General features: G+C 45.2%; 1 protein-coding gene across 2 annotated transcripts in view; it reads right to left on the reverse strand.

Moving 5' to 3' along the window:
- Window positions 1-24,416, reverse strand: part of NUP188 (nucleoporin 188) — a 66,789-nt gene that overhangs the window by 27,259 nt on the left and 15,114 nt on the right. Inside the window, exons 7-14 of one of the 2 annotated variants that reach the window (XM_015116654.3) lie at window positions 22,974-23,066; window positions 22,733-22,852; window positions 13,879-14,090; window positions 13,084-13,198; window positions 11,637-11,837; window positions 9,359-9,448; window positions 1,885-1,950; window positions 503-622 (exon numbers count right to left, since the gene is read on the reverse strand). In XM_015116654.3, the coding sequence (XP_014972140.3) occupies window positions 503-622; window positions 1,885-1,950; window positions 9,359-9,448; window positions 11,637-11,837; window positions 13,084-13,198; window positions 13,879-14,090; window positions 22,733-22,852; window positions 22,974-23,066 (1,017 nt within the window). Of the gene's footprint in view, window positions 1-502; window positions 623-1,884; window positions 1,951-9,358; window positions 9,449-11,636; window positions 11,838-13,083; window positions 13,199-13,878; window positions 14,091-16,722; window positions 16,803-22,732; window positions 22,853-22,973; window positions 23,067-24,416 lie in introns of those variants that run through there. The other variant, XM_077967521.1, reaches the window with a different exon arrangement.

Below are 24,416 nucleotides of genomic sequence, written 5' to 3' on the forward strand. Positions count from 1 at the left end.
AGGATAAGCAAGGGGAGGTCCCAGTCTGCTCTTTCAACTAGACTCTCAATCTTCCAGAAGCCCACCACTGTGACTGTTCTTGGAACTGCCTTCTGCTCCCTTCACCAAATCTTCACTATGCTTTAACACTCAACTCAAGTCCCCATCACTCCACAAGGGCAGTTATCTCTCCTGAACAGTATGGTCTTTATTGCTCAAATGACATTTACTCCATACCACCTGGCTCTTAGCTATTTATTTCTTATATCTAGTAACTTCTAAGTAGATATTAAGGAACTTTATACTTAGTCTTAGTCCCACAGTATCTACAATAGGTACTTAATGAAAAGATTATTTAGTTTTATAGAATTGAGGTGCTATCTTTCGTATCTTTCATTCACCTTCAGAGTAACTTTTGTCATGGCAGTAGAACTGCAATGTGGAAAGCAAAACAGATTCCGATTTTATAAAGTCTCTATAAAGAATCTCCCATTCTCTTTACTTACCTGACTGAGCAACTTACCTTTTTGGCAGTGGACTTCCCTGATACCAGGGCTCGGAGCAGTTGCAGGAGTGGGGAGAGGAGGTGGGGAAACATGCCACACACACTGTCCAGAATGATCCCAAGGCCCGAAGTTGGCTCCTGTGGTGGAAGGGGACAAATCACTGATCTTCACATTATCCACAAATTAACATCTCTCCAAATTTCCCAGCAATCATGAGAAAATTTAGAATTAATCCTTCCTTTTAGACAGATATCATCCCTCCTTAATAATTTAAGACTTTCACATTTCCACTGAAAAAGGATATAAAACAATTGATTTAGTGAGGGACCTAAAAAGAGACTACTATGCTATCCAGTGACCTCTTCCCAGCCATTCTTTCTATGGGAAGACAGTATTGTTCACCTGTGCATTACATGTTTCCACTAAAGTGCAAACTACCCAACTATGTCAGCAGTTAGCTACCACACAGGAGCCACAGATCCTCACTCTAGATACTGTTTCATACCAGCTTCTCCCAGGAGCACTGTGGTTCTAGAACATCAGGCAGCATCTTACAAAAAAGAGGGTAAAATATACAGGTAGCTCATCAGTTGGATCTTGAGGTTTGAGGTTATTATCAATGCTCAGAGCAAGTACTGGTGAGAAATTGTTCTTTTCAAAGCCAAATTCTCACTTTAACTAGTTACAATACCCTGACAACTCATAGGCTACAGTTACAATCTCCTAAAAGTACTTTCAAGAGCTGCGGGAACACTGGTGTCTAAAACACTGCCATATATGAAAACAAAAAACTGGTGGGTTGGAAGGCCGGGCGCGGTGGCTCACGCCTGTAATCCCAGCACTTTGGGAGGCCAAGGCGGGCGGATCACAAGGTCAGGAGATCGAGACCAGCCTGGTCAACATAGTGAAACCCTACTAAAAATACAAAAAATTAGCCGGGCATGGTGGCGGGCGCCTGTAATTCCAGCTACTTGGGAGGCTGAGGCAGGAGAATTGCTTAAACCTAGGAGGCGGAGGTTGCAGTGAACCAAGGTCGCGCCATTGTACTCCAGCCTGGGCAACAGAGCAAGACTCCATCTCAAAAGACAAAACAAAACAAAAACAAAACAAAACAAAAAACTGGTGGCTTGGAGACAGCACACCGGTAATAATGTGGGCTGCAGACTCAAGTCAGAACTGGGTTTTGGCTGCCTCTTTCTAAGTGTGACTTTGAGCAAATCACTTCACATCTCTAAGTGTCATATGTCATCACATTAAAAGAGGGACAGTAATAGTATCTAGTTCATACATTTTTATGAAGATTGAGAAAATACACATGAATGCTTAGTACAAAACCTGTAAGAAAACAAGTGTTTGGTCAATTCTTTTGCTATGCAGCGACTCTCTCTGACATACTTACTGTTCCCCAGAACAGTTCCGGAAGAGAAGGGTCGGCCAGGACTTCACATGCTGTATCAATTATATCCTGTTTGGGGAGGGGAGAAAAATGGATCATTTTCCCCAGCTGAACCAGTCTATCTTTATTATTGTATTCTTTTGAAATAAAAACACCAAAACACCAATAAACACTAAAGTGGGATGACTACTTCAATCCAGGAGTTCCAGAGCACCCTGGGCAACACAGTAAATCCTCATCTTGAAAACAAATAAATAAAATAAAATAAAATAAACATCTTAATATAGAAAGTCAGAAAGAACTGGTTAAGAATTGGTTGGCTGGTTGGCTGGGTGCGGGGGTTACCCCTATAATCTTAACCCTTTGGGAGGCCGAGGTCGGCAGATCACTTGAGGTCAGGAGTTCGAGACCAGCCTGGCCAACATGGTGAAACCCCGTGTCTACTAAAAATATGAAAGTTGTTGGCCGGGCGCGGTGGCTCACGCCTGTAATCCCAGCACTTTGGGAGGCCGAGGTGGGCAGATCACAGGGTCAGGAGATCAAGACCATCCTGGCTAACACAGGTGAAACCCCGTCTCTACTAAAAATACAAAAAAAATTAGTCGGGCTTGGTGGCGGGCGCCTGTAGTCCCAGCTACTCAGGTAGGCTGAGGCAGAAGAATGGTGTGAACCCCGGAGGTGGAGCTTGCAGTGAGCCAAGATTGCGCCACTGCACTCCAGCCTGGGCAACAGAGCGAGACCCCGTCTCAAAAAAAAAAAAAAAAAGTTAGCCAGGCGTGGTGGCACACACCTTGTAATCCCAGCTACTTGGGTGGCTGAGGCATGAGAATCACTTGAACCCAGGCAATGGAGGTAGCAGTGAGCCGAGATCACGCCACTGTACTCTAGCCCGAGCAATAAAGTAAGGCTCTGTCTCAAAAAACAAACAGAAAACTGCTTAAGGGTGGATGGGTTGGTTGACTGATTTATTTACTTATGTTTAGGGAAGACAAGGTCATGCTCTATCGCTCAGACTAGAGTGCAAGAATTCTGGGTGAGTTTTTCTTTCTTTTTAACCTTTTCATTTTTTGAGACAGAGTCTCACTCTGTCGCCCAGGTTGGAGTGGGGTGGCTCGATCTCGGCTCACTGCAAGCTCCGCCTCCCAGGTTCACACCATTCTCCTGCCTCAGCCTCCAGAGTAGCTGGGACTACAGGCACCTGCCACCACACCAGGCTAATTTTTTGTATTTTTAGGAGAGTCGGGGTTTCACTGTGTTAGCCAGGATGGTCTCGATCTCCTGACCTCGTGATCCACCTGCCTTAGCCTCCCAAAGTGCTGGGATTACAGGCGTGAGTCCAGCCTCTTTTTACCTTTTTTTTTTTTTTTTTTTTTTGAGACGGAGTCTCGCTCTGTCGCCCAGGCTGGAGTGCAGTGGCGCGATCTCGGCTCACTGCAAGCTCCGCCTCCCGGGTTCACGTCATTCTCCTGCCTCAGCCTCCCGAGTAGCTGGGACTACAGGCGCCCACAACCGCGCCCGGCTAATTTTACCTTTTTTGTATGTATGTATTTATGTATGTAAGTAGATACGTATCTATTTTTAGAGACAGGGTCTTGCTGTTGCCAAGGCTGGAGTGCAGTGGCACCATCATAGCTCACTGCAGCCTTTAACTCCTAGGTTTAAGTGATCTTCTCACCTCGGCCTCCCAAACCACTGGGTTATAGGAGTATACCACCATGCCCAGCCAAGAACTCTGGGTTTAAAAAGTAAGATTATATCCTGTCCAGGGTGTGTTGTATCTGCTGTATAACGTTAGACAAATTCATCTCTCTGAACCAGAAATGCTTTATCTATAAGACGGGGATAGTAATATCTGCTTCAGAGTAGGATTATAAGTAAGGATTATAAATAAGGATTAAATGAGATAATGTACGTGGAAGTAGACTGTAAAATCAAAAATGCCACATAAATGTAAGTTATTACTAGGCTCAGCTACACTGCTCTCCTAGAGGGCACAAACAATGTCTTTCTTTTTTATTAGACAAAGTTTCGCTGTTTCACCCAGACTGGAGTGTAATGGCACCATCTTGGCTCACTGCAACCTCTGCCTCCCCAGTTTAAGCAATTCTCCTGCCTCAGCCACCCAAGTAACTGGGATTACAGGCGCCCACCACCACGCCCAGCTAATCTCTGCATTTTAGTTTCACCATGTTGGCTGGACTGGTCTCAAACTCCTGACCTCAGGTGGCCCGTCTGCCTTGGCCTCCCAAAGTGCTGGGATTACAGACATGAGCCACTGTGCCTGGCCAAGAACACTGTCCTTAATTGTTCTATCCTTAGCACTTAGCACAAGCTTAGCAAACACAGGGAATCTAATAAATGCTCACTGAATGATTTCTTTAAAATCCAAGTACCAGGACTCCTGCAACTCTAATATGTTTTTGTTGTTGTTGTTGATATGCGGAGTCTCACTCCGTCTCCCAGGTTGGAGTACAGTGACGCCATCTCAGCACACTGCAACCTGTGTCTCCCAGGGAAGCAATCCTACCTTAGCCTCCTGAGTAGCTGGGACTACAGAAGCACACCACCATGCTCAGCTAACTTTTTGTATTTTTGGTAGAGACAGGGCTTCATCATGTTGCCCAGGCTGGTCCTGAACTCCTGAGCTCAGGTCATCCGCCCGCCTTGGCCTCCCAAAGTGCTGGGATTACAGGTGTGGGCCACAGTGCCTGGCCCTAATATGTTAATATCAATCCTCCAGGTGTAAGGTCAGGTCAAAAATAACCAGAAATCTCTCAGAGTACACAGACTTTGTTCTATGCCCATGACCTTTAGAAACTGTCTTTTTTTTTTTTTTTTTTTTTTTTTTTTGAGACAAAGTTTCGCTCTGGTCGCCCAGGCTGGAGTGCAATGTCACAGTCTTGGCTCACTGCAACCTCCGCCTCCCGGGTTCAAGAAATTCTCCTGCTTCAGCCTCCCAAGTAGCTGGGATTACAGGCCCCTGCCACCACGTCCAGCTAATTTTTGTATTTTTAGTAGACAGGGCTTCACCATGTTGGCCAGGCTAATCTCAAACTCCTGACTTCAGGTGATCTGCCCTCTTTGGTCTCCCAAAGTGCTGGGATTACAGGAATAAGCCACCATACCCAGCCTCTAGAAATTGAGTCTTTCAATTCAACACAAACTCATTTCTCTCTAATGATAAAAAAAATTTTAATTTTCACCAAGTTAGTCAATTTACAGAACAAGTTACAGTCACTGAAAATGAACACAGTGATTTAGTTTTCAGGATACCCATCAAATATCATTTCCCACTAAAAATAACCAAGGCTCCTTGGAATAAGCAGATTCCAGGTCTGACGCAAGAATCTTACAAGATAATCCTGTAGCATCTTGTACCAGAAAGCAACAGAGAAAAGAGGCAAGGCACAGTGGCTCACACCTATAATCCTAGAACTTTGACAGGCCGAGGCATGCGGATCACTTGAGGTCAGGAGTTTGAGATCAGCCTGGCCAACAAGGTGAAACGCAGTCTCTACTAAAAGGACAAAAACTAGCCAGACATGGTGGCTCACACCTGTAATCCCAGCTACTCAAGGGGATGACACAGGAAAATTACTTGAACCCAAGAGACAGAGGTTGCAGTGAGCTGATATCATGCCACTGTACTCCAGCCTGGGCAACAGAGTGAGACTCCGTTTCAAAAAAATAAAAAATAAACATAGGCCTGGTGCAGTGGCTCATGCCTGTAATCCCAGCACTTTGGGAGGATGAGGCAGGCGGATCACTTGAGGTCAGGAGTTTGAGGCCAGCCTGACCAACATGGCAAAACCCCATCTCTATTAAAAATATTAAAATTAGCCGGGCGCAGTGGCTCACGCCTGTAATCCCAGCACTTTGGGAGGCCGAGGCGGGCGGATCACAAGGTCAGGAGATCGAGACCACGGTGAAACCCCGTCTCTACTAAAAATACAAAAAACTAGCCGGGCGAGGTGGCGGGCGCCTGTAGTCCCAGCTCCTCGGGAGGCTGAGGCAGGAGAATGGCGTGAACCCGGGAGGCGGAGCTTGCAGTGAGCCGAGATCGCGCCACTGCACTCCAGCCTGGGCGACAGAGCGAGACTCCGTCTCAAAAAAAAAAAAAAAAGGCCGCGCGCGGTGGCTCAAGCCTGTAATCCCAGCACTTTGGGAGGCCGAGACGGGTGGATCACGAGGTCAGGAGATCGAGACCATCCTGGCTAACACAGTGAAACCCCGTCTCTACTAAAAAATACAAAAAAACTAGCCGGGCGAGGTGGTGGGCGCCTGTAGTCCCAGCTACTCGGGAGGCTGAGGCAGGAGAATGGCCTGAACCCGGGAGGCGGAGCTTGCAGTGAGCTGAGATCCGGCCACTGCACTCCAGCAAGGGGGACAGAGTGAGACTCCGTCTCAAAAAAAAAAAAAAAAAAATTAAAATTAGCCAGACGTGGTGGCATGCACCTGTAAACCCAGCTACTCAGGAGACTGAGGCAAGAGAATTGCTTGAACCCGGGAGGCGGAGGTTGAAATGAGTGGAGATCACGCCACTTACTCTCCAGCCTGGGTGACAGAGCGAGACTCCGTATTAAAGAAAAATAAATAAGGCCAAATAAATAAGGCCAGGCGCGGTGGCTCACGCCTGTAATTCTAGCACTTTGGGAGGCCGAGGAAGATGGATCACGAGGTCAGGAGATCAAGACCATCCTGGTTAATATGGTGAAACCCCGTCTCTACTAAAAATACAAAAAATTTAGCTGGGCGTGGTGGCGGGCACTGTAGACCCAGCTACTCGGGAGGCTGAGGCAGGAGAATGGCATGAACTCAGGAGGTGGAGCTTGCAGCAAGCCAAGATCGCACTACTGCACTCCAGCCTGGGCGACAGAGCGAGACTCTGTCTCAAAAAAAAAAAAAAAAGAAAGAAAAAGAAATTAATTAAATTTTAAAAGGAAGCAACAGAGGAAAAAAAAAAGGAAGCAACAGAGCTATCAAAATATATAAGGGTAGTGTCAAACAGATTTAGAAAGCTATTACAGGCCAAAGATGGCACAATCTGAGCATAAGAAAAATAACTTCAGCCGGGAATGGTGGTTCACACCTGTAATCCCAGCACTTCTGGGAGGCAGAGGCGGGCAGATCACCTGAGGTCAGGAGTTTGGGACCAGCCTGGCCAACATGGCAAAACTCCGTCTCTACAAGAAAAACAAAAAAATTAGCTGAGCATGGTGGCACACGCCTGTAGTCCCAGCCACTCAGGAGGCTATGGTGAAAGGATCATCTAAGCCCAGGAGGTGCAGGTGGAAGTGGGACGAGATCGCACCACTGTACTCTGCACTCCAGCCTGTCTCCAAAAAACAAAAAGAGACAATATTTTCTGGGGGCCTTTTGTGTGATAATGGTTGTAATGTTAAGTTCTGTTGAAATGTTTGCAGATGAGGTTAAATAGCATCTGACAATTGCTTTGAAATAATCAAGGAGGGAAGGGGCAGCAAAAAGATTATCCATGAGATGACAACAGATAGAAGCTGGTGATGGGCTCATGGAGTTCATTATGTAATTTTGTCTTCTCTGGTGTAAGTTTGAAATGTTTCATCTTAAAAAACGTTTTAGGCTACGTGCCATAGCTCACACCTGTAATCCCAGCACTGTGGGAGGCTGACGGGATGGACTGCTTAAGCCCAGGAGTTCAAGACCAGCCTGGGCAACAGAGTAAGACTCTGTCACAAAAAAAAAAAAAAAAAAATCCCGCTGCAGAAGACTTACTAGCACTAACAAATATCTGGGACAGATGTACTACAGAGTAAAAAAATGAGGTTACAAAATGGTATATATTTGGGAAGCCGAGGTGAGAAGACCACTTGAGTCCTAGAGTTTGAGACCAGCCGGCAACATACTGAGACCCTGTCTCTTAAAAAATAAATAAACAGGGCCAGGCGCGGTGGCTCACACCTGTAATCCCAGCACTCTGGGAGGCCGAGGCGGGTGGATCATGAGGTCAGGAGTTTGAGACGAGCCTGTCCAAGATGGTGAAACCCCGTCTCTACCAAAAATACAAAAATTAGCTGGGCACAGTGGCAGGCACCTCTAATCCCAGCTACTTCGGAGGGTGAGGCAGAAGAATCGCTTGAACCCACGAGGCAGAGGTTGCAGTGAGCCGAGATCACGTCACTGCACTCTAGCCTGGGCGACACAGCAAGACTCCGCCCCCCCCCCCCAAAAAAAATAAATGAATAAATAAATAAATTAAATAAACAGAAATTTTAAAACCAGTATATCCATGGCTGTTCCATTTCTAGAGAAGAATTACTCTATTTTCACCTATATACATATTTGGAAAATGGAAGGGAATACATCAAAATGTTAACAAGTTATCTACGTGATAGGACCATACTTTTTTGTTTTTATCAGCATTTTCTGTTTTTTTTTTTTTTTTTTTTTTTTGAGACGGAGTCTGGCTCTGTCGTCCGGGCTGGAGTGCAGTGGCCGGATCTCAGATCACTGCAAGCTCCGCCTCCCGGATTTACGCCATTCTCCTGCCTCAGCCTCCCGAGTAGCTGGGACTACAGGCGCCCGCCACCTCGCCCGGCTAGTTTTTTTGTATTTTTTAGTAGAGACGGGGTTTCACCGTGTTAGCCAGGATGGTCTCGATCTCCTGACCTCATGATCCGCCCGTCTCGGCCTCCCAAAGTGCTGGGATTACAGGCTTGAGCCACCGCGCCCGGCCTTTTTTTTTTTAAGACGGAGTCTCGCTCTGTCGCCCGGGCTGGAGTGCAGTGGCCGGACCTCAGCTCACTGCAAGCTCCGCCTCCCGGGTTCCCGCCATTCTCCTGCCTCAGCCTCCCGAGTAGCTGGGACTACAGGCGCCCGCCACCTCGCCCGGCTAGTTTTTTGTATTTTTAGTAGAGACGGGGTTTCACCATATTAGCCAGGATGGTCTCAATCTCCTGACCTCGTGATCCGCCCGTCTCGGCCTCCCAAAGTGCTGGGATTACAGGCTTGAGCCACCGCGCCCGGCCTTCTGTTTTTTCTACAATTAACATTTATCACCTATATAACAGTAAATGAAAACAAGGCCGGGCACAGTGGCTCACACCTGTTATCCCAGCACTTTGGGAGGCCGAGGTAGGCAGATTGCCTGAGGTCATGCGTTTAAGACCAGCCTGGTCAACTTGGCGAAACCCCGTCTCTATAAAAAATACAGAAATTAACTGGGCAAGGTGGCAGACGCCTATAATTCCAGCTACTTAGAAGACTGAGACAGGAGAATCGCTTGAACCCAGGAGGCGGATGTTGCAGTGAGCCGAGGTCGCACCACCACACTCCAGCCTGGGCAACAGAGCAGGACTCCATCTCAAAAAAAAAAAAAAAGAACACCAGTAAACAAATTAACACGAGGTAAACAGTATCAGATCCAATGGGGGTATATTTTTGGGACTTGATTGCAAAGCTGGGCAGTAGAGACAGCTTCATGAAAGCCAGATACTACCTGCTGATTGCCCAGTGTGTGCAGCTCCAACGAGGTCAGAACGAAAGAGAGCAGTCCATAGACACACATGCATGCAGTGCTGGTGGTGCACTGGAATGAGAAAGGAGTCAGTGAATCATTCTGAGTAACATAACTCTTTCCCAGGTTCAACATAATCCTATCGCATTCATATATTCTTCGTAAACAGACGGAAAGGAAATCTGAAGCTTCATAATTTTCCTAATTTAGTTACAAGCTCAGGAAGACAAAGGGAGAAAAGAGGAAGCAGGAACCACAAATATTACAACAAAATCAAGAATAAAATCAAAAGGGAATTATTGCCAAAATCATCAAAGTTTGAGTGGGGAAGAAAACCGTATCTAGCCTACAGAAAACAGTCTGCATGTGGTAATGGGAATTGATATAGCACCTGAACGGCCACCAAGATAAGCCAACCAGTGACAAGTAGGGCCTGCTGGCTGAGTTTTCTGTCTTTTAAATAGGCTTTGTTTTGTAGAGCAGTTTTAGGTTCACAGCAAAACTGAGCAGAAAAGTACAAAGATTTCCCATATATTCTTTGCCTCCACACGTAAATAGCATCCCACCAAAACAGTACAATTGTTACAACTAAAGAACTTAAATTGGCATTATTATTATCACACAAAGTCCACAGTGTACACTAAGCATCACTCTTGTGTTGTACATTGTATGGATTTTTGGGCAAGTATGACATGTATCCACCGTTGTAGTATCACATGGAATAGCTTCACTGCCCTAAAAATCCTCTGTGTTATACCTAATTCAGCCCTCCTGCTCCACTAGACCGTTGGCAACCCACTATTCTCTTTAATGTCTCCATGGTTTTGCCTTCTCCAGAATGTCACATAGTTGGAAACATATACTATGAAGCCTTTTTAGATTGGCTTCATTTACTAATATGCATTTAATGTTTTCTCCATGTCTTTTCATGGTTTGATGGCTCATTTCTTTTTGGCAGTATATAAATATTCCATCATCTAGATATACAACAGTTTAGTTATACTTACTGAAGGACCTTTTAGTTGCTTCCGAGTTCTGATAATTATGAATAAAGCTGCTATAAATGTCTGTGTGTATGTTTTTGTGTGGATATCTTTTCAACTCCTTTGGGCAAATGCATACCAACCAAGGAGTAAAATAATTGCTGATCTGGCAGTGCACGGTGGCTCACACCTGTAATCCCAGAACTTTGGGAGGCCAAGGCAGACAGATCACTTGAGATCAGGAGTTCGATACCAGCCTGGCCAACATGGTGAAACCCCGTCCCTATTAAAAATACAAAAATTAGCCAGGCATGGTGGCAGGTGCCTGTAATCCCAGCTACCTGGGAGGCTGAGGCACGAGAATCACTTGAACCCAGGAGGCAGAGGTTGCAGTGAGCTAAGGTCATTCCACTGCACTCCATCCTGGGCAATAGAGCAAGACTCAGTCTCAAAAAAAAAAAAGAAAAAAAAAGAAAAAGAAAAAATAATTACTGAACCTGAGGTTTCATTTTACCACGTTAAAACAAGCTCATTAGCTGGCACGGTGGCTCACGCCTGTAATTCCAGCACTTTGGGAGGTCGAGGTAGGTAGATCACAAGGTCAGGAGTTCAAGACCAGCTTGCCCAAGATGGTGAAACCCCATCTCTACTAAAAATACAAAAAAGTAGCCAGGCGTTGTGGCAGGCACCCATAATCCCAGCTACTTGGGAGGTTGAGGCAGGAGAATCGTTTGAACTTGGGAGGCGGAGGTTGCAGTGAGCCAGGATCGCGCCACACTGCACTCCAGCCTGGGTGACAGAGCGAGACTGTCTCAAAAATAAACAAACAAGCAAGCTCTCTAAACTATGTCACTCAAACCCCAACATAAGACTCAAGAGAATTTCTAATTCATCTTGTTACAGTTGATTAAGTCCCCTGAAAGTGACTTCTCCAGTCAATATGGCCAAAGCTATCTTAAGATATAATTTACTGGCAAAGAGTTCAAACTGTATCTACCATTTACTGGCTATTTTTGTTGCTTTGGGCAAATTACATCTCTCTGAGTCTCAATTTCCTAATGTGTAAAACAGAATGATAATCTTTAACACAAAGAGGTATTATAAGGATTCAATAAGATAATGTTCACAAACATTTCAAACAATGTCTGATGATGTCTAAATGCTCTCAAAAGGTTACAACATGATCCCATTATCCACACCACCATTATAACTATTACATTATTAAAATGCTTCTGCCAGCTCACTCCCATGCTCACCACCCAGAGCCTTAAACTCACATCATTTCCCCCACTGGCAAGTGACTGGAGCAATCGGGTCAAGTACTGAAACACATTCAGCTGGATGGCTGTGCCACCTATCTTCCGGACCACACTACTTGTCTCTTCTGGGTTCAGAGTGTGACGGAGGAGAGCCCAGGCCAAAAGAACTGGGGCATGATGTGGAATGTCCCCAAAGGTCAACATTAAACGGTCCATATCCTAGTGAGAGAAGAAAACACATCTACATCTCTGAACAGAAAGCGTCAATATCCCTCGACCAGATTCTTCATCATGCTCAATAAGCAAGTCATAAAGAGTGGCCTCACTCTCTCATTCTGATATTTCACTTTTCTCAAACCCCCAGCCACCTCACTAATAAACTCCTCAATTACAATTACTCTTCCTTTTACCCACAAAATTTGTCTACTAATTTTATGTAGTCTTAAGATTATAAAATGCATGTTAAAATAGACACTCTTTCGAAATTTTACCCTGATCCTTCTCAAACTTTCTACAATCTGTCTTCATTTTCTATCTTCCTAACCATCTCATCTCAATGTTTTTCCCCTTTCCTCTTCTTTCACAGGCTCCCTAAATGAAGTCAATCCCCAGGGTTTTCTCCTTGGATCTCTTTTGTCCTTGTTCCATCTCCATGAATGAATCACTCTCACAGATTCAATTATCACCTTAGTATAGATGACTGATGAACCTGAGATTCCCTCCAGGTTTAATCAACTGTTTAACACTGTTGAGGCCAGGCACGGTGGCTCAAGCCTGTAATTCCAGCACTTTGGGAGGCTGAGGTAGGTGGATCACTTGAGGTCAGGGGTTCACGACTAGCCTGGCCAACATAGTGAAACCCCATCTCTACTAAAAATATAAAAAGTAACCGGGCGTGGTGGCGTGTGCCTGTAATCCCAGCTATTCCAGAGGCTGAGGCACGAGAATCGCTTGAACATGGGAGGTGGAGGTTGCAGTGAGCTGAGATGGCACCACTGCACTCCAGCCTGGGTGATAGAGCAAAACTCTGTCTCAAAAAAACAAAACAGACTGGGCACGGTGGCTCAAGCCTGTAGTCCCAGCACTTTGGGAGGCTGAGGCAGGAGGATCACGAGGTCAGGAGATCGAGACCATCTTGGCCAACATGGTGAAACCCAGTCTCTACTAAAAATACAAAAATTAGCTGTGATCCCAGCTATTTGGGAGGCTGAGGCAGGAGAATCGCTTGAACCGGGGAGGTGGAAATGGTAGTGAGCCAAGATCACGCCACTGCATTCCAGCATGGTGACAGAGCAAGACTTCGTCTCAAAAAAACAAAACAAAACAAAAACATTGTAGAAAGAACCTCCACATCACTGAACAATGTAGAGTTCCACAACACTGAAAATTTTATGCAGCAGTTCAGTAGTTGAAAGCTACTACTAACATAAACCCTCTGAAAAAAAAGAGCCTATTCCAAGTTCACCTGACAAATAAGCCCATCCTGCGCAAACTGGTGCAGTTCTCTTCTGTCATCCAAAGCACACTTATGTAAGGACTCAATATCCATGCCCTCCACCAGGATGAGGGCACTGAAGTAGCTAGAAAGAAAAACAGTATCGCCATGTTATATACGCTGTTCTGAAACTCACTAGAGACAAAGGTGAGATATAAGACACAGCAATATCAAAAAAACCTATTGGGCCAGGCATGGTGGCTCATGCCTATGATCCTAACACTTTGAGAGGCAGAGGTGGGAGGATCACTTGAGGCCAGGAGTTCAAGACTATCTTGGACAACAAAGTGAGACCCCATCTATACCACACAGACACACAAAATTAACTGGTATGTATCTTTGCTCACAGAGTGACCAGGCCCCCAATTGTGGGTATATCCACGGTCATAAATATAGAAAAAACAAGAAATTTAAAGTCCATAGACTATCACCTGAAAGAGAACAGTGAGCATATATACCTTATTTATCACAATCTTGTTAGCATTTGCATAGGGCTTGGCCTACAATAGTTGTTCAACGAATTTTTGTTGAATGGATGAACCCCTTAAATGAAGACAGTAAGTAAAAGAGCAGATTACAATACTCATTTTGAGAGTCCTCTCTCAATCCCAGTCTTTACTCCCTGCGTGAAAGGGAACGTGGTAGTAGACCTATTTCCCCACCCATTAAGTGAAAAGTACACCTACCCCCAACCTGCTTTCATACCACTATAGTATCAATGCTCTAAACACTACAAGTTCCATGATGTTCAATTCACTGACTTACCCAATCCGATCTACAAAAGGATCCATAGTCTCATCCACCAGGTGCCTATTGGTCTGCCTACTACCAAATCCTTGCTCTTTAAACATCTTGGTTAATACAAGTAGGTCACTGGGTGCCATCTCAAAGTATGCATAATAAAGGAAAATAATTTCTAGCAGCATGGACTGTTCCCGAAGACACTGAACAAACCAGCGAGACACTTGGCGCTCTGTCTGTACGATCGATGAAGAAAAAATGGGAGAGAAATAAAGTGAGATTAAAAACAGTACTTAAAAAACATTTTTTTTTTTTTTTTTTGAGACGGAGTCTGGCTCTGTCGCCCAGGCTGGAGTGCAGTGGCCGGATCTCAGCTCACTGCAAGCTCTGCCTCCCGGGTTCACGCCATTCTCCTGCCTCAGCCTCCCCAGTAGCTGGGACTACAGGCGCCGCCACCACGCCCGGCTAATTTTTTGTATTTTTAGTAGAGACGGGGGTTTCACCGTGTTGGCCAGGATGGTCTCGATCTCCTGACCTCATGATCCACCCGTCTCGGCCTCCCAAAGTGCTGGGATTACAGGCGTGAGCCACCGCGCCCGGCCCTAAAAAACATTTTTTAAAGAAAGGGTCTCAATCTGTCACCCAGGATAGAGTGCAGTGGCAGATTATGGCTGCTCAAACTCCTACACTCAACTGATCCTCCTACCTCAGCCTCCTAAATAGCTGAGACTACAGGCCCAAGCCACTGCACCTGGCCCGTATTTAATTTTTTTTTTAAGAGACAGATTTTTGGCTTTTCTTTTTTTAAGAGACAGGGTCTGACTCTATCACCCAGGCTGGAGTGCAGCAGTACAATTATAGCTCATGGCAGCCATCCCCTCACCTGAGCCTCCCGAGTAGTTAGGACTAAAAGTGAGCACAAACACGCCTGGCTCATTTTTTCTTTTTTTAAATCTTTGGGAGAGAAAGGGTCTTGCTAAGTTGCACAGGCTGGTTTTGAACTCCTGGCCTCAATAGATCCTCTTGGGAGGCCAAAGCACTGGGAATTATAGGCGTAAGCCACTGTGCTCAGCCAACCAATGTATCTTTTCTTTTGAGAGAGGGTCTCGCTCTGTCACCCAGAGTGCACTGCTATGATCACAGCTCACTGTAGCTTTGACCCACAGGGCTCAAGCGATCCTCCTGCCTCAGCCATCCAAGTAGCTGGAACTACAGGTTAGCACCACGTCTGGCTCTTTTTTTTTTTTTTGAGACGGAGTCTCACCCTGTTACCTAGGCTGGAGTGCAATGGCGCAATCTCGGCTTACTGCAAACTCCGCCTCCCAGGTTCAAGCGACTCTCCTGCCTCAGTCTCCCAAGTAGCTGGGATTACAGGCACACGCCTCCATGCCCACCTAATTTTTGTATTTTTAGTAGAGACAGGGTTTCACCATGTTGGCCAGGCTGGTCTCGAACTCCTGACCTCGTGATCCACCCACTTCAGCCTCCCAAAGTGCTGGGATTATAGGCGCAAGCCACAGTGCCCGGCCATGGCTAATTCTTTTAATTTTCTTTTTTTTTTTTTTGAGATGAAGTCTCGCTCTTGTCCCCCAGGCTGGAGTGCAATGGCACGATCTTGGCTCACTGCAACCTCTGCTTCCCAAGTTCAAGCGATTCTCCTGCCTCAGCCTCTCGAGTAGCTGGGATTACAGGCGCCTGCCACCGTGCCTGGCTAATTTTTTTCTTTTTAGTAGAGACAGGGTTTCACCATCTTGGCCAGACTGGTTTTGAACTCCTGACCTCAGGTGATCCACCCACCTTGGCCTTTCAAAGTGCTGGGATTACAGGCGTGAGCTACCGCGCCTGGCCAATTTTTAAAATTTTTTGTAGAAGCAAGGTCTTGCTATGTTGCCAGGGCTGGTCTTGAATTCCTGGGCTCAACCAATCCTCCCACCTTTACCTCCCAAAGTGGTGGGATTACAGGCCTGAGCCACCACACACTCAGCCACAACAATGTATCTTAAAAATTATCTCTTATAAAGATATAGTAAAAATTTTCTGGACTAGCAGGCTCACATCTATAAGCCTAACACTTGAATACTTTGGGAGGCCAAAGTGGGAGGACTGTTTGAGTCCAGGAGTTCAAGACTAGTCTGGGAAACACAGCGAGACTCCATCCCTACAGAAAGTTTTTAAAAATTAGCCAGGCTTAGAGGTGCATGCCTGTAATACTAGCGATACTGGAGCCTAAGGCAGGAGAGCCGCTTGAGCTAGGGAGGTTGAGGCTGCAGTAGGCTACGACCATGGCCCTATACCCCAGCCTGGGTGACACGGTCAGATTCTGTCACAAAAAAAAAAAAAAAAATCCCTATTTTTAATCCTCTTATGTGCATAATAACTCATTATGTGGATATGCTATAGATTATTCAACCAACGCCCTCAATATTTTTAATACTACATAGTATTCCACTGCACATAAATGCCATCATTTATTTAACCTGCTCACTTGGATGAGCATTTAGGTTATTAACAACCCCTTGTTAATAAAGTCGTACTATTCAACTGACAAAACTAGACATTCTTTCCAGGTGTACAGGTACAATCACCAAGAAAGATCATAGGGTAGGCCATAAAACATGAGACAGTAAATTTTAGAAGACTAAAATGACAAAGAATGTGCTCTCAGACAAAAGAACCAAATAAAAACACTGGGAACAGTAAGATGTTTCGTCTGGTATAGTACTTCACACCTGTAATCCCAGCACTTTGGGAGGCCAAGGTGGTCAGATCCCTTCAGCCCGGGAGTTCAAGACCAGCCTGGGCAACAGGGCAAAACCTGGAGCATGCTTGTAGTCCTAGCTAGCTGGGCGGCTGAGGTAGGAGGATTACCTGAGCCCAGGAGGTCAAGGCTGCAGTGAGCTGTGATTGTGCCACTATACTTCAGCCTGGACAACAGAGGAAGAACCCATCTAAAAAAAAAAAAAAAAAGATATTTACGAAAAACATCCAATATTTGCACATTAAATCCAGAGAGTCTCACTCTGGGTGACAGAATGAGACTTCCAACACACACACACACAGACACACACACACACACACACCCCCCCCCCATTAAAAAAAGAGAGGAGGCCAGGCAGTGGTTCACGCCTATAATCCCATCACTTTGGGAGGCCGAGGCGGGCAGATTACGAGATCAGGAGATCGAGACCATCCTGACTAACATGGTGAAACCCTGTCTCTAGTAAAAATACAAAAAATTAGCCAGGCTTGGTGGCGGGTGCCTCTAGTCCCAGCTACTCGAGAGGCTGAGGCAGGAGAATGGCGTGAACCCGGGAGGCGGAGATTGCAGTGAGCTGAGATCACATCCCTGCATTCCAGCCTGGGTGACAGAGCAAGACTCCGTCTCAAAAAAATAAAAATAAAAATAAAAAAGAGAGGAAAAAAATATATATATAAAATAAAGAAGAAGGCTGGGTACACACACACACACACACACACACACACACATAAAGAGGCAGAAATCGATTTTAAGAAAAGAGAGAGAAGCCGGGCATGCTGGCTCACGCCTGTAATCCCAGCACTTTGGGACGCCGAGGCAGGAAGATCATGAGGTCAGGAGTTCGAGAGCAGCCTGGCCAACATGGTGAGACCCCCGTCTCTACTAAAAATACAAAAAATAGCTGAGCGTGGTGGTGGGCGCCTGTAATCCCAGCTACTTGGGCAGCTAAGGCAGGAGAATAGTTTAAACCCGGGAGGCAGAGGCTGCAGTGAGCCAAGATCACACCATTACACTCCAGCCTGGGCAACAAGAGTGAAAATTTTATATATATATATATATATATACACACATACACACACACACACACACACAGAACAGAAATCAATTAAATATAAAACATCATAATAAAGAAAACTGGCCGGACGCGGTGGCTCACGCCTATAATCCCAGCACTTTGGGAGACTGAGCGGGGCAGATCACCTGAGCTCAGGAGTTCGAGACCACTCTGGGCAACATGGTGAAACCCTGTCTCTACTAAAATACAAAAAAAAGCTGAGCTTAATAGTGCGCACCTGTACTCCCATCTACTTGGGATGCTGAGGCAGCACAAGAATCACTTGAGTCCTGAAGGTGGAGGTTACAGTGAACCAAGATTACGCCACTGCACTCCAGTTTGGGCTACACAGTGAGACCGTCTCAAAAAAATTTTTTTTTAATAAAGAAAATTGAAGACAAAACTATCATTATCAGAAATGAGCAAGGGCACAGCACGAGACTCCAAAGAGAGTAAAAGGATAAGAAAATAATATGAACAGCCTTAGGTAAATACATTTCACTAGTGAAATGAAATGAACAAATTCCTTAAAAGACACAAATTACCAAAATTGTCCCAAATAGAAATAGGAAACTTGAATAGCTCCGTATCAATCAAGGAAAACAATTCAGTATTTAAAACTTTTTAAAGCTTTTTAAAAATTTTAAAAAGAGATCAAAAAAATTTTAATCAATAAATAAAATAATTAAAAACCTTTCCACAAAGAAAACTCCAGGCCCAGATGGCTTCACTGGTAAATTCCATCAAACATTTAAAGATAAGTTCCAAAAGGCAGGAGCCATAATAGACAAAACTGAAAAAAACATTTATCAAAACTTAAAATTTTGGCTGAGCGAGGAGGCTCATGCCTGTAATCCTAGCACTCTGGGAGGCCGACGCAGGTGGATCACCTGAGGTCAGGAGTAAGACTAGCCTGACCAACATGGCGAAGCCCCATCTCTACCAAAAATAACAAAAATAAGACAGGCGTGGTGGCACATGCCTGTAATCCCAGCTACTCGGGAGGCTAGAGGCAGGGGAATCCCTTGAACCCGGGAGGCAGAGATTACACTTAGCCAAGATCGTGCCACTGCACTCCAGCCTGGGTGACAGAGTGAGACTGTCTCAAAAACAAAACAAAACAAAACAAAACACTAAAATTAAAATGTTGGCTCTTGGAAAGATACAGTCTAGGAGCTCATGCCTAGTGGCTCATGCCTGTAATCTCAGCACTTTGGGAGGCACCAAGGCGGATAAACCATTTGAGCTACAGAACTTAAGACCAGCCTGGGCAACATGGCAAAACCATCTCTACAAAAAAAAAAAAAAAAATTAGCCAAGTGTTGTGGTACCCGCCTGTAGTCCCAGCTACTTGTGGGGCTGAGGCAGGAGGGTCACTTGAGTCAGGGAGGTCGAGACTGCAGTGAATCAGGTTCCCACCACTGGATTCCAGTCTGAGGGACAAACCGAGACCTTGTCTCAAAAAGAAAAAGAAAAACAGAGTTAAGGTGGGAAAAGACAAGCCAGTAGGTGAAAGAAAATAGTTGTGAAACATCTATCTGGTAAACAGCTTATATCTACAATATTGTATATAAAGAACTCTCACAATTTGGTAAGACAAACATCCACGAAAAACAACGGGATAAAAATGTCAACAGACACTTGACTGAAGAAGGTATAATAAGCACGTGAAAAGATGTTCAACATCACTAGTCATCAGGGAAATACAAATTAAAACCACAATGAGGCCAAGTACGATGGCTCACACCAGTAATCCCAGCACTTTGGGAGGCCAAGGCCGGTGGATCACAAGGTCAGGAGAGTGAGACCATCCTGGCTAACACGGTGAAACTCTGTCTCTACTAAAAATACAAAAAACTAGCCAGGCATGGTGGCATGCCTGTAATCCCAGCTACTCGGGAGGCTGAGGCAGGAGAATCGCTTGAAAGCAGAGGTTGCAGTGAGCCGAGATCATGCCACTGCACTCCAGCCTGGGCAACAGAGCGAGACTCCGTCTCAAAAAAAAAAAAAAAAAAAAAAAAGCATATGGTGTGTCAGCCGGGCGCAATGGCTTACCCCCATAATCCCAACACTTTGGTGGGTTGAGGCAGGCAGATCACCTGAGGTCAGGAGTTCAAGACCAGCCTGACCAACATGGAGAAACCCAATCTCTCCTCAAAATACAAAATTAGCTGGGCATGGTGGCGCATGCCTTTAATCCCAGCTACTCGGGAGGCTGAGGCAGATGTGCTTGAACCCGGTAGCGGGGACTGTGGTAAGCCAAGATCATGTCACTGCACTCCAGCCTGGGCAACAAGAGTAAAACATAGTCTCAAAAAAAAAAAAAGAGTACGATGTGTCCTAGGCCAGGCATGGTGGCTCACACCTGTAATCTCAGCACTTTGGAAGGCCAAGGCGGGCAGATCACCTGAGGTCGGGAGTTCGAGACCAGTCTGACCAACATGGAGAAACCCTGTCTCTACTAAAAATACAAAATTAGCCTAGTGTGGTGGCGCATGCCTGTAATCCCAGCTACTTGGGAGGCTGAGGCAGGAGAATCACTTGAACCTGGGAAGCAGAGGTTGTGGTGAGCCAAGATTGCACCATTGCACTCCAGCCTGGGCAACAAGAGCGAAACTCCGTCCCAGAAAAAATATATATATATGTATATGTATATATATATAGTGTGTCTTTCCCTTTGGTTATGTCTTTTTTTTTTTTTTTTTGAGACAGAGATTGCTCTGTTGCACAGGCCAGAGTACAATGGCGTCATCTTGGCTCACTGCAATCTCCACCACTCGGATTCAAGCAATTCTCCTGCCTCAGCCTCCTGAGTAGCTGGGAGCACAGGTGCATGCCACCACGCCCAGCTAACTTTTGTATTTTAATTTTATTTTTCTGAGACAGAGTCTTGTTCTGTTGCCTACGATGGACTGCAGTGGCGCAAACTCGACTCACTGCAACCTCTGCCTCCTGGGTTCAGGAAATTCTCCTGCCTCAGCTTTCCGAGTAGCTGGGATTACAGGCACGCATCACCATGCACAACTAATTTTTTTTGTATTTTTACTAGAGACGAAGTTTCACCATATTGGCTAGGCCTGCATTTTTATTTTTTATGGTTTTTCCTTTTTTTGAGACGGAGTCTTGCTTTGTCACCCTGGCTAGAGTACAGTGGCGCAATCTTGGTTCACTGTCACCTCTGCCTCCTCGGCTCAAGTGATCCTCCCACTCCAGCCTCCCGAGTAGCTGAGACTACAAGTGGGTGCCACCACACTCGCCTAATTTTTGTATTTTTAGTAGAGATGTGGTTTCACCATGTTGGCCAGGCTGGTCTTGAACTCCTGACTCAAGTGATCTGCCCACCTTGGCCTCCCAAAGTGCTGGGATTATAGGCCTGAGCCACCGTGCCCAGCCAATTTTTGTATTTTTAGTAGAAACAGGGTTTTACCATGTTGGCCAGGCTTGTCTCGAACTCCTGACCTAAAGTAATCTGCCTGCCTTGGCCTCCCACCATGCTAGGATTACAGCCACTGTGCCCAGCCTCAGTTATGTCTTCTTTTACACCTTTTATAGCATTTTTAAAGTTCTCTTCATTTAGATTTTAAATTGTCCTAAACTTATTCCTGGGAATTTTAGGCTTGTATTGCAATTTCATGCTTCTGACTGCAAACTTTCCAAGGACAGGAATGTTATATGTATGAACGGACCCTTTTCATCCATTAACTATTTTTTAAGTAGCTGTGTTTTTGACGTGTTTTTTGTATTATTTTTAAAACAAACAAGGTCATGCTACAATCTATAGATGCAAACTGGTTTAGAAATTAGGATAAAATAATCAGACTGGTGTTACACACTGAGCAGAAAATAGTAAGATGAAATATTAAGTTCAGAATTCTATTAACCACTAAACAAATCTTAGGTAAGAAATGAAAGTAATGGGATTGCAAAAAAGTCAAAGTCAGAATTAAGTACTATTAATTAATGTCATCAATATTTTGATTTATATGACATGTTCAAACTTTTCTCAAGAATGATAATGTAGGCTGGGCGTGGTGGCTCAAGCCTATAATCCCAGCACTTTGGGAGGCCGAGACGGGAGGATCACGAGGGCAGGAGATCGAGACCATCCTGGCTAACCCGGTGAAACCCCGTCTCTACTAAAAATTACAAAAAAACTAGCCGGGCGAGGTGGCCGGCGCCTGTAGTCCCAGCTACTGGGGAGGCTGAGGCAGGAGAATGGCTTAAACTTGGGAGGCGGAGCTTGCAGTGAGCTGAGATCCAGCCACTACACTCCAGCCTGGGTGACAGAGCGAGACACCATCTCAAAAAAAAAAAAAAAAAAAAAAAAAAGAATGATAATCTAGGTCAGGCGCAGTGGCTCACGCCTGTAATCCCAACACTTCTGGAGGCCAAGGCAGGCAGATCACCTGAGGTCGGGAGTTCAAGACCAGCCTGGCCCACATAGTGAAACCATATCTCTTATCTCTACTAAAAATACAAAAAATTAGCTGGGCACGGTGGCAGGTGCCTATAATCCCAGCTACTTGGGAGGCTGGGGCAGTAAAATCGCTAGAACCCAGGAAACAGAGGTTGCAGTGAGCTGAGACTGTGCCATTGCACTCCAGCTTGAGCAACAGAGGGAGACTCCATCTCACCAAAAAAAAAAAAAAAAAAAAAAAAGATAATCTGTATGTTTTAAATGAATGAATAAATAATTTAACTTGCAGTTCTATAAGCAAGGGTGTGCAATCCTCCTAAGAGTTCCAGGCCAGGTGTGGTGGCTCACGCTTGTAATCCCAGCACTTTGGGAGGCTAAGGTGGGCAGATCACCTGAGGTCAGGAGTTCGACACCAGCCTAGCCAAGGTGGTGAAACCCCGTCTCTACTAAAAATGCAAAAATTAGCTGGGTGTGGCGACAGGTGCCTGTAATCCCAGCTACTTGGGTGGCTGAGGTAGGAGAACTGCTTAAACTCAGGAGATGGAGGTTGCAGTGAGCCAAGATCGCACCATTACACTCCAGCCTGGGTGACAATGCGAGATTCCATCTTAAAAAACAAGAGTTACAGGAGAGCACAGTAACCACATACCATGAGATTTCCATGTGTCTCCCAAGTTGGTGCTTCAGTTTTATAAAGCTCTTCAAACTGCTGTCTGTATTTTGAAACTAGTTCCTTCTCCAATTTATCAACACAGTCTGCATATTCAACCTTTAAAAATAACCAAGAGAGTAAATTATACCTAGAATAAAAGGTAAATATTCAAATAATATTAACAAAATTATTAAGATGATACAGTGTAAAGAGAACCAAGAGGACTAAACAAGCTTACCCTATAGGGGTGTCTTTCATCTTGGAAGTAAGTGAGAAGGTGTAAGACACAACGAAGAATACAGGTTCTTTCTTCATAATAATAATCTGCAATCTGAGGAACCCAAAGATTCAAAATCAGTTACTCACCTTTGCACACAGGAAACTCAAGTTTAAATTTATTGATAATTTCACTTAAAGATGTGGATGGAAAAGTTAAATTTATATAAGGAATCACAGAAATGCAAACATACTGAAATTAGGCCAAAATAAAGCAAAAGACTTTCATAAACCAGGATATACAGGATGAAAGGAATTATTGTTTAATAATATACACAAGTTTCCAAAAATGTTTTCTTTTTTTTTTTTTTTTTTTTTTTTTTTGACACGGAGTCTCGCTCTGTCGCCCAGGCTGGAGTGCAGTGGCCGGATCTCAGCTCACTGCAAGCTCCGCCTCCCGGGTTCACGCCATTCTCCTGCCTCAGCCTCCCGAGTAGCTGGGACTACAGGCGCCCGCCACCTCGCCCGGCTAGTTTTTTTTGTATTTTTTAGTAGAGACGAGGTTTCACCGTGTTAGCCAGGATGGTCTCGATCTCCTGACCTCGTGATCCGCCCGTCTCGGCCTCCCAAAGTGCTGGGATTACAGGCTTGAGCCACCGCGCCCGGCCCAAAAATGTTTTCTAGCATGATTTCTCAGAGCATTCATGTAGCACACAATGCTACCAACTGGCAGGCCAAACACATAAAAACAAATATAAAAATTCCACTGATATAGGTCCTAATTGCTTGTAACTAATGTACTTAGTTCTCACTAAATATAAAACAGGAAACCTCTTCAGAAGTCACAAATTCCACTTTAACACAAGATCCTAAGTGAGAAGGTTGCTGGAAAGGGACTGAAGAATAAAGAAATACAAATTAATCCTGTTGGACTTAGACCTAGAGGAAAAATATCCATGAACTTGTTCTCACCACCAGTAGCTGAAGAATCTCCTTGGGAGAAACCTTTCTACTGGATCCAATGGATAAAAGCATCGTTTCAGCCAGGCACAGTGCCTCACCCCTGTAATCACAGCCCTTTGGGAGGCCGAGGCGGACGGATCACGAGGTCAGGAGATCAAGACCATGGTGAAACCCCGTCTCTACTAAAAAACTACAAAAAATCAGCCGGGCGCGGTGGCAGGCGCCTGTGGTCCCAACTACTCGGGAGGCTGAGGCAGGAGCCTCGGGAGGCTGAGGCAGGGAGGGTGAACCCGGGAGGCAGAGCTTGCAGTGAGCCGAGATCGCGCCACTGCACTCCAGCCTGGGCGACAGAGCGAGACTCCATCTCAAAAAACACAACAAACAAACAAACAAACAAACAAAAGCATCGTTTCACAAATGAGTTAATATGCTTCTTCATAAAAACCTCCCTGCTTATCCAACAGAAGAGTCAAAAGCCAGCAATGCTCAGGAAAATGAGGTC

This window comes from Macaca mulatta, chromosome 15 (assembly GCF_049350105.2).
Source record: "Macaca mulatta isolate MMU2019108-1 chromosome 15, T2T-MMU8v2.0, whole genome shotgun sequence".
Taxonomy (NCBI): Eukaryota; Metazoa; Chordata; class Mammalia; order Primates; family Cercopithecidae; genus Macaca; species Macaca mulatta.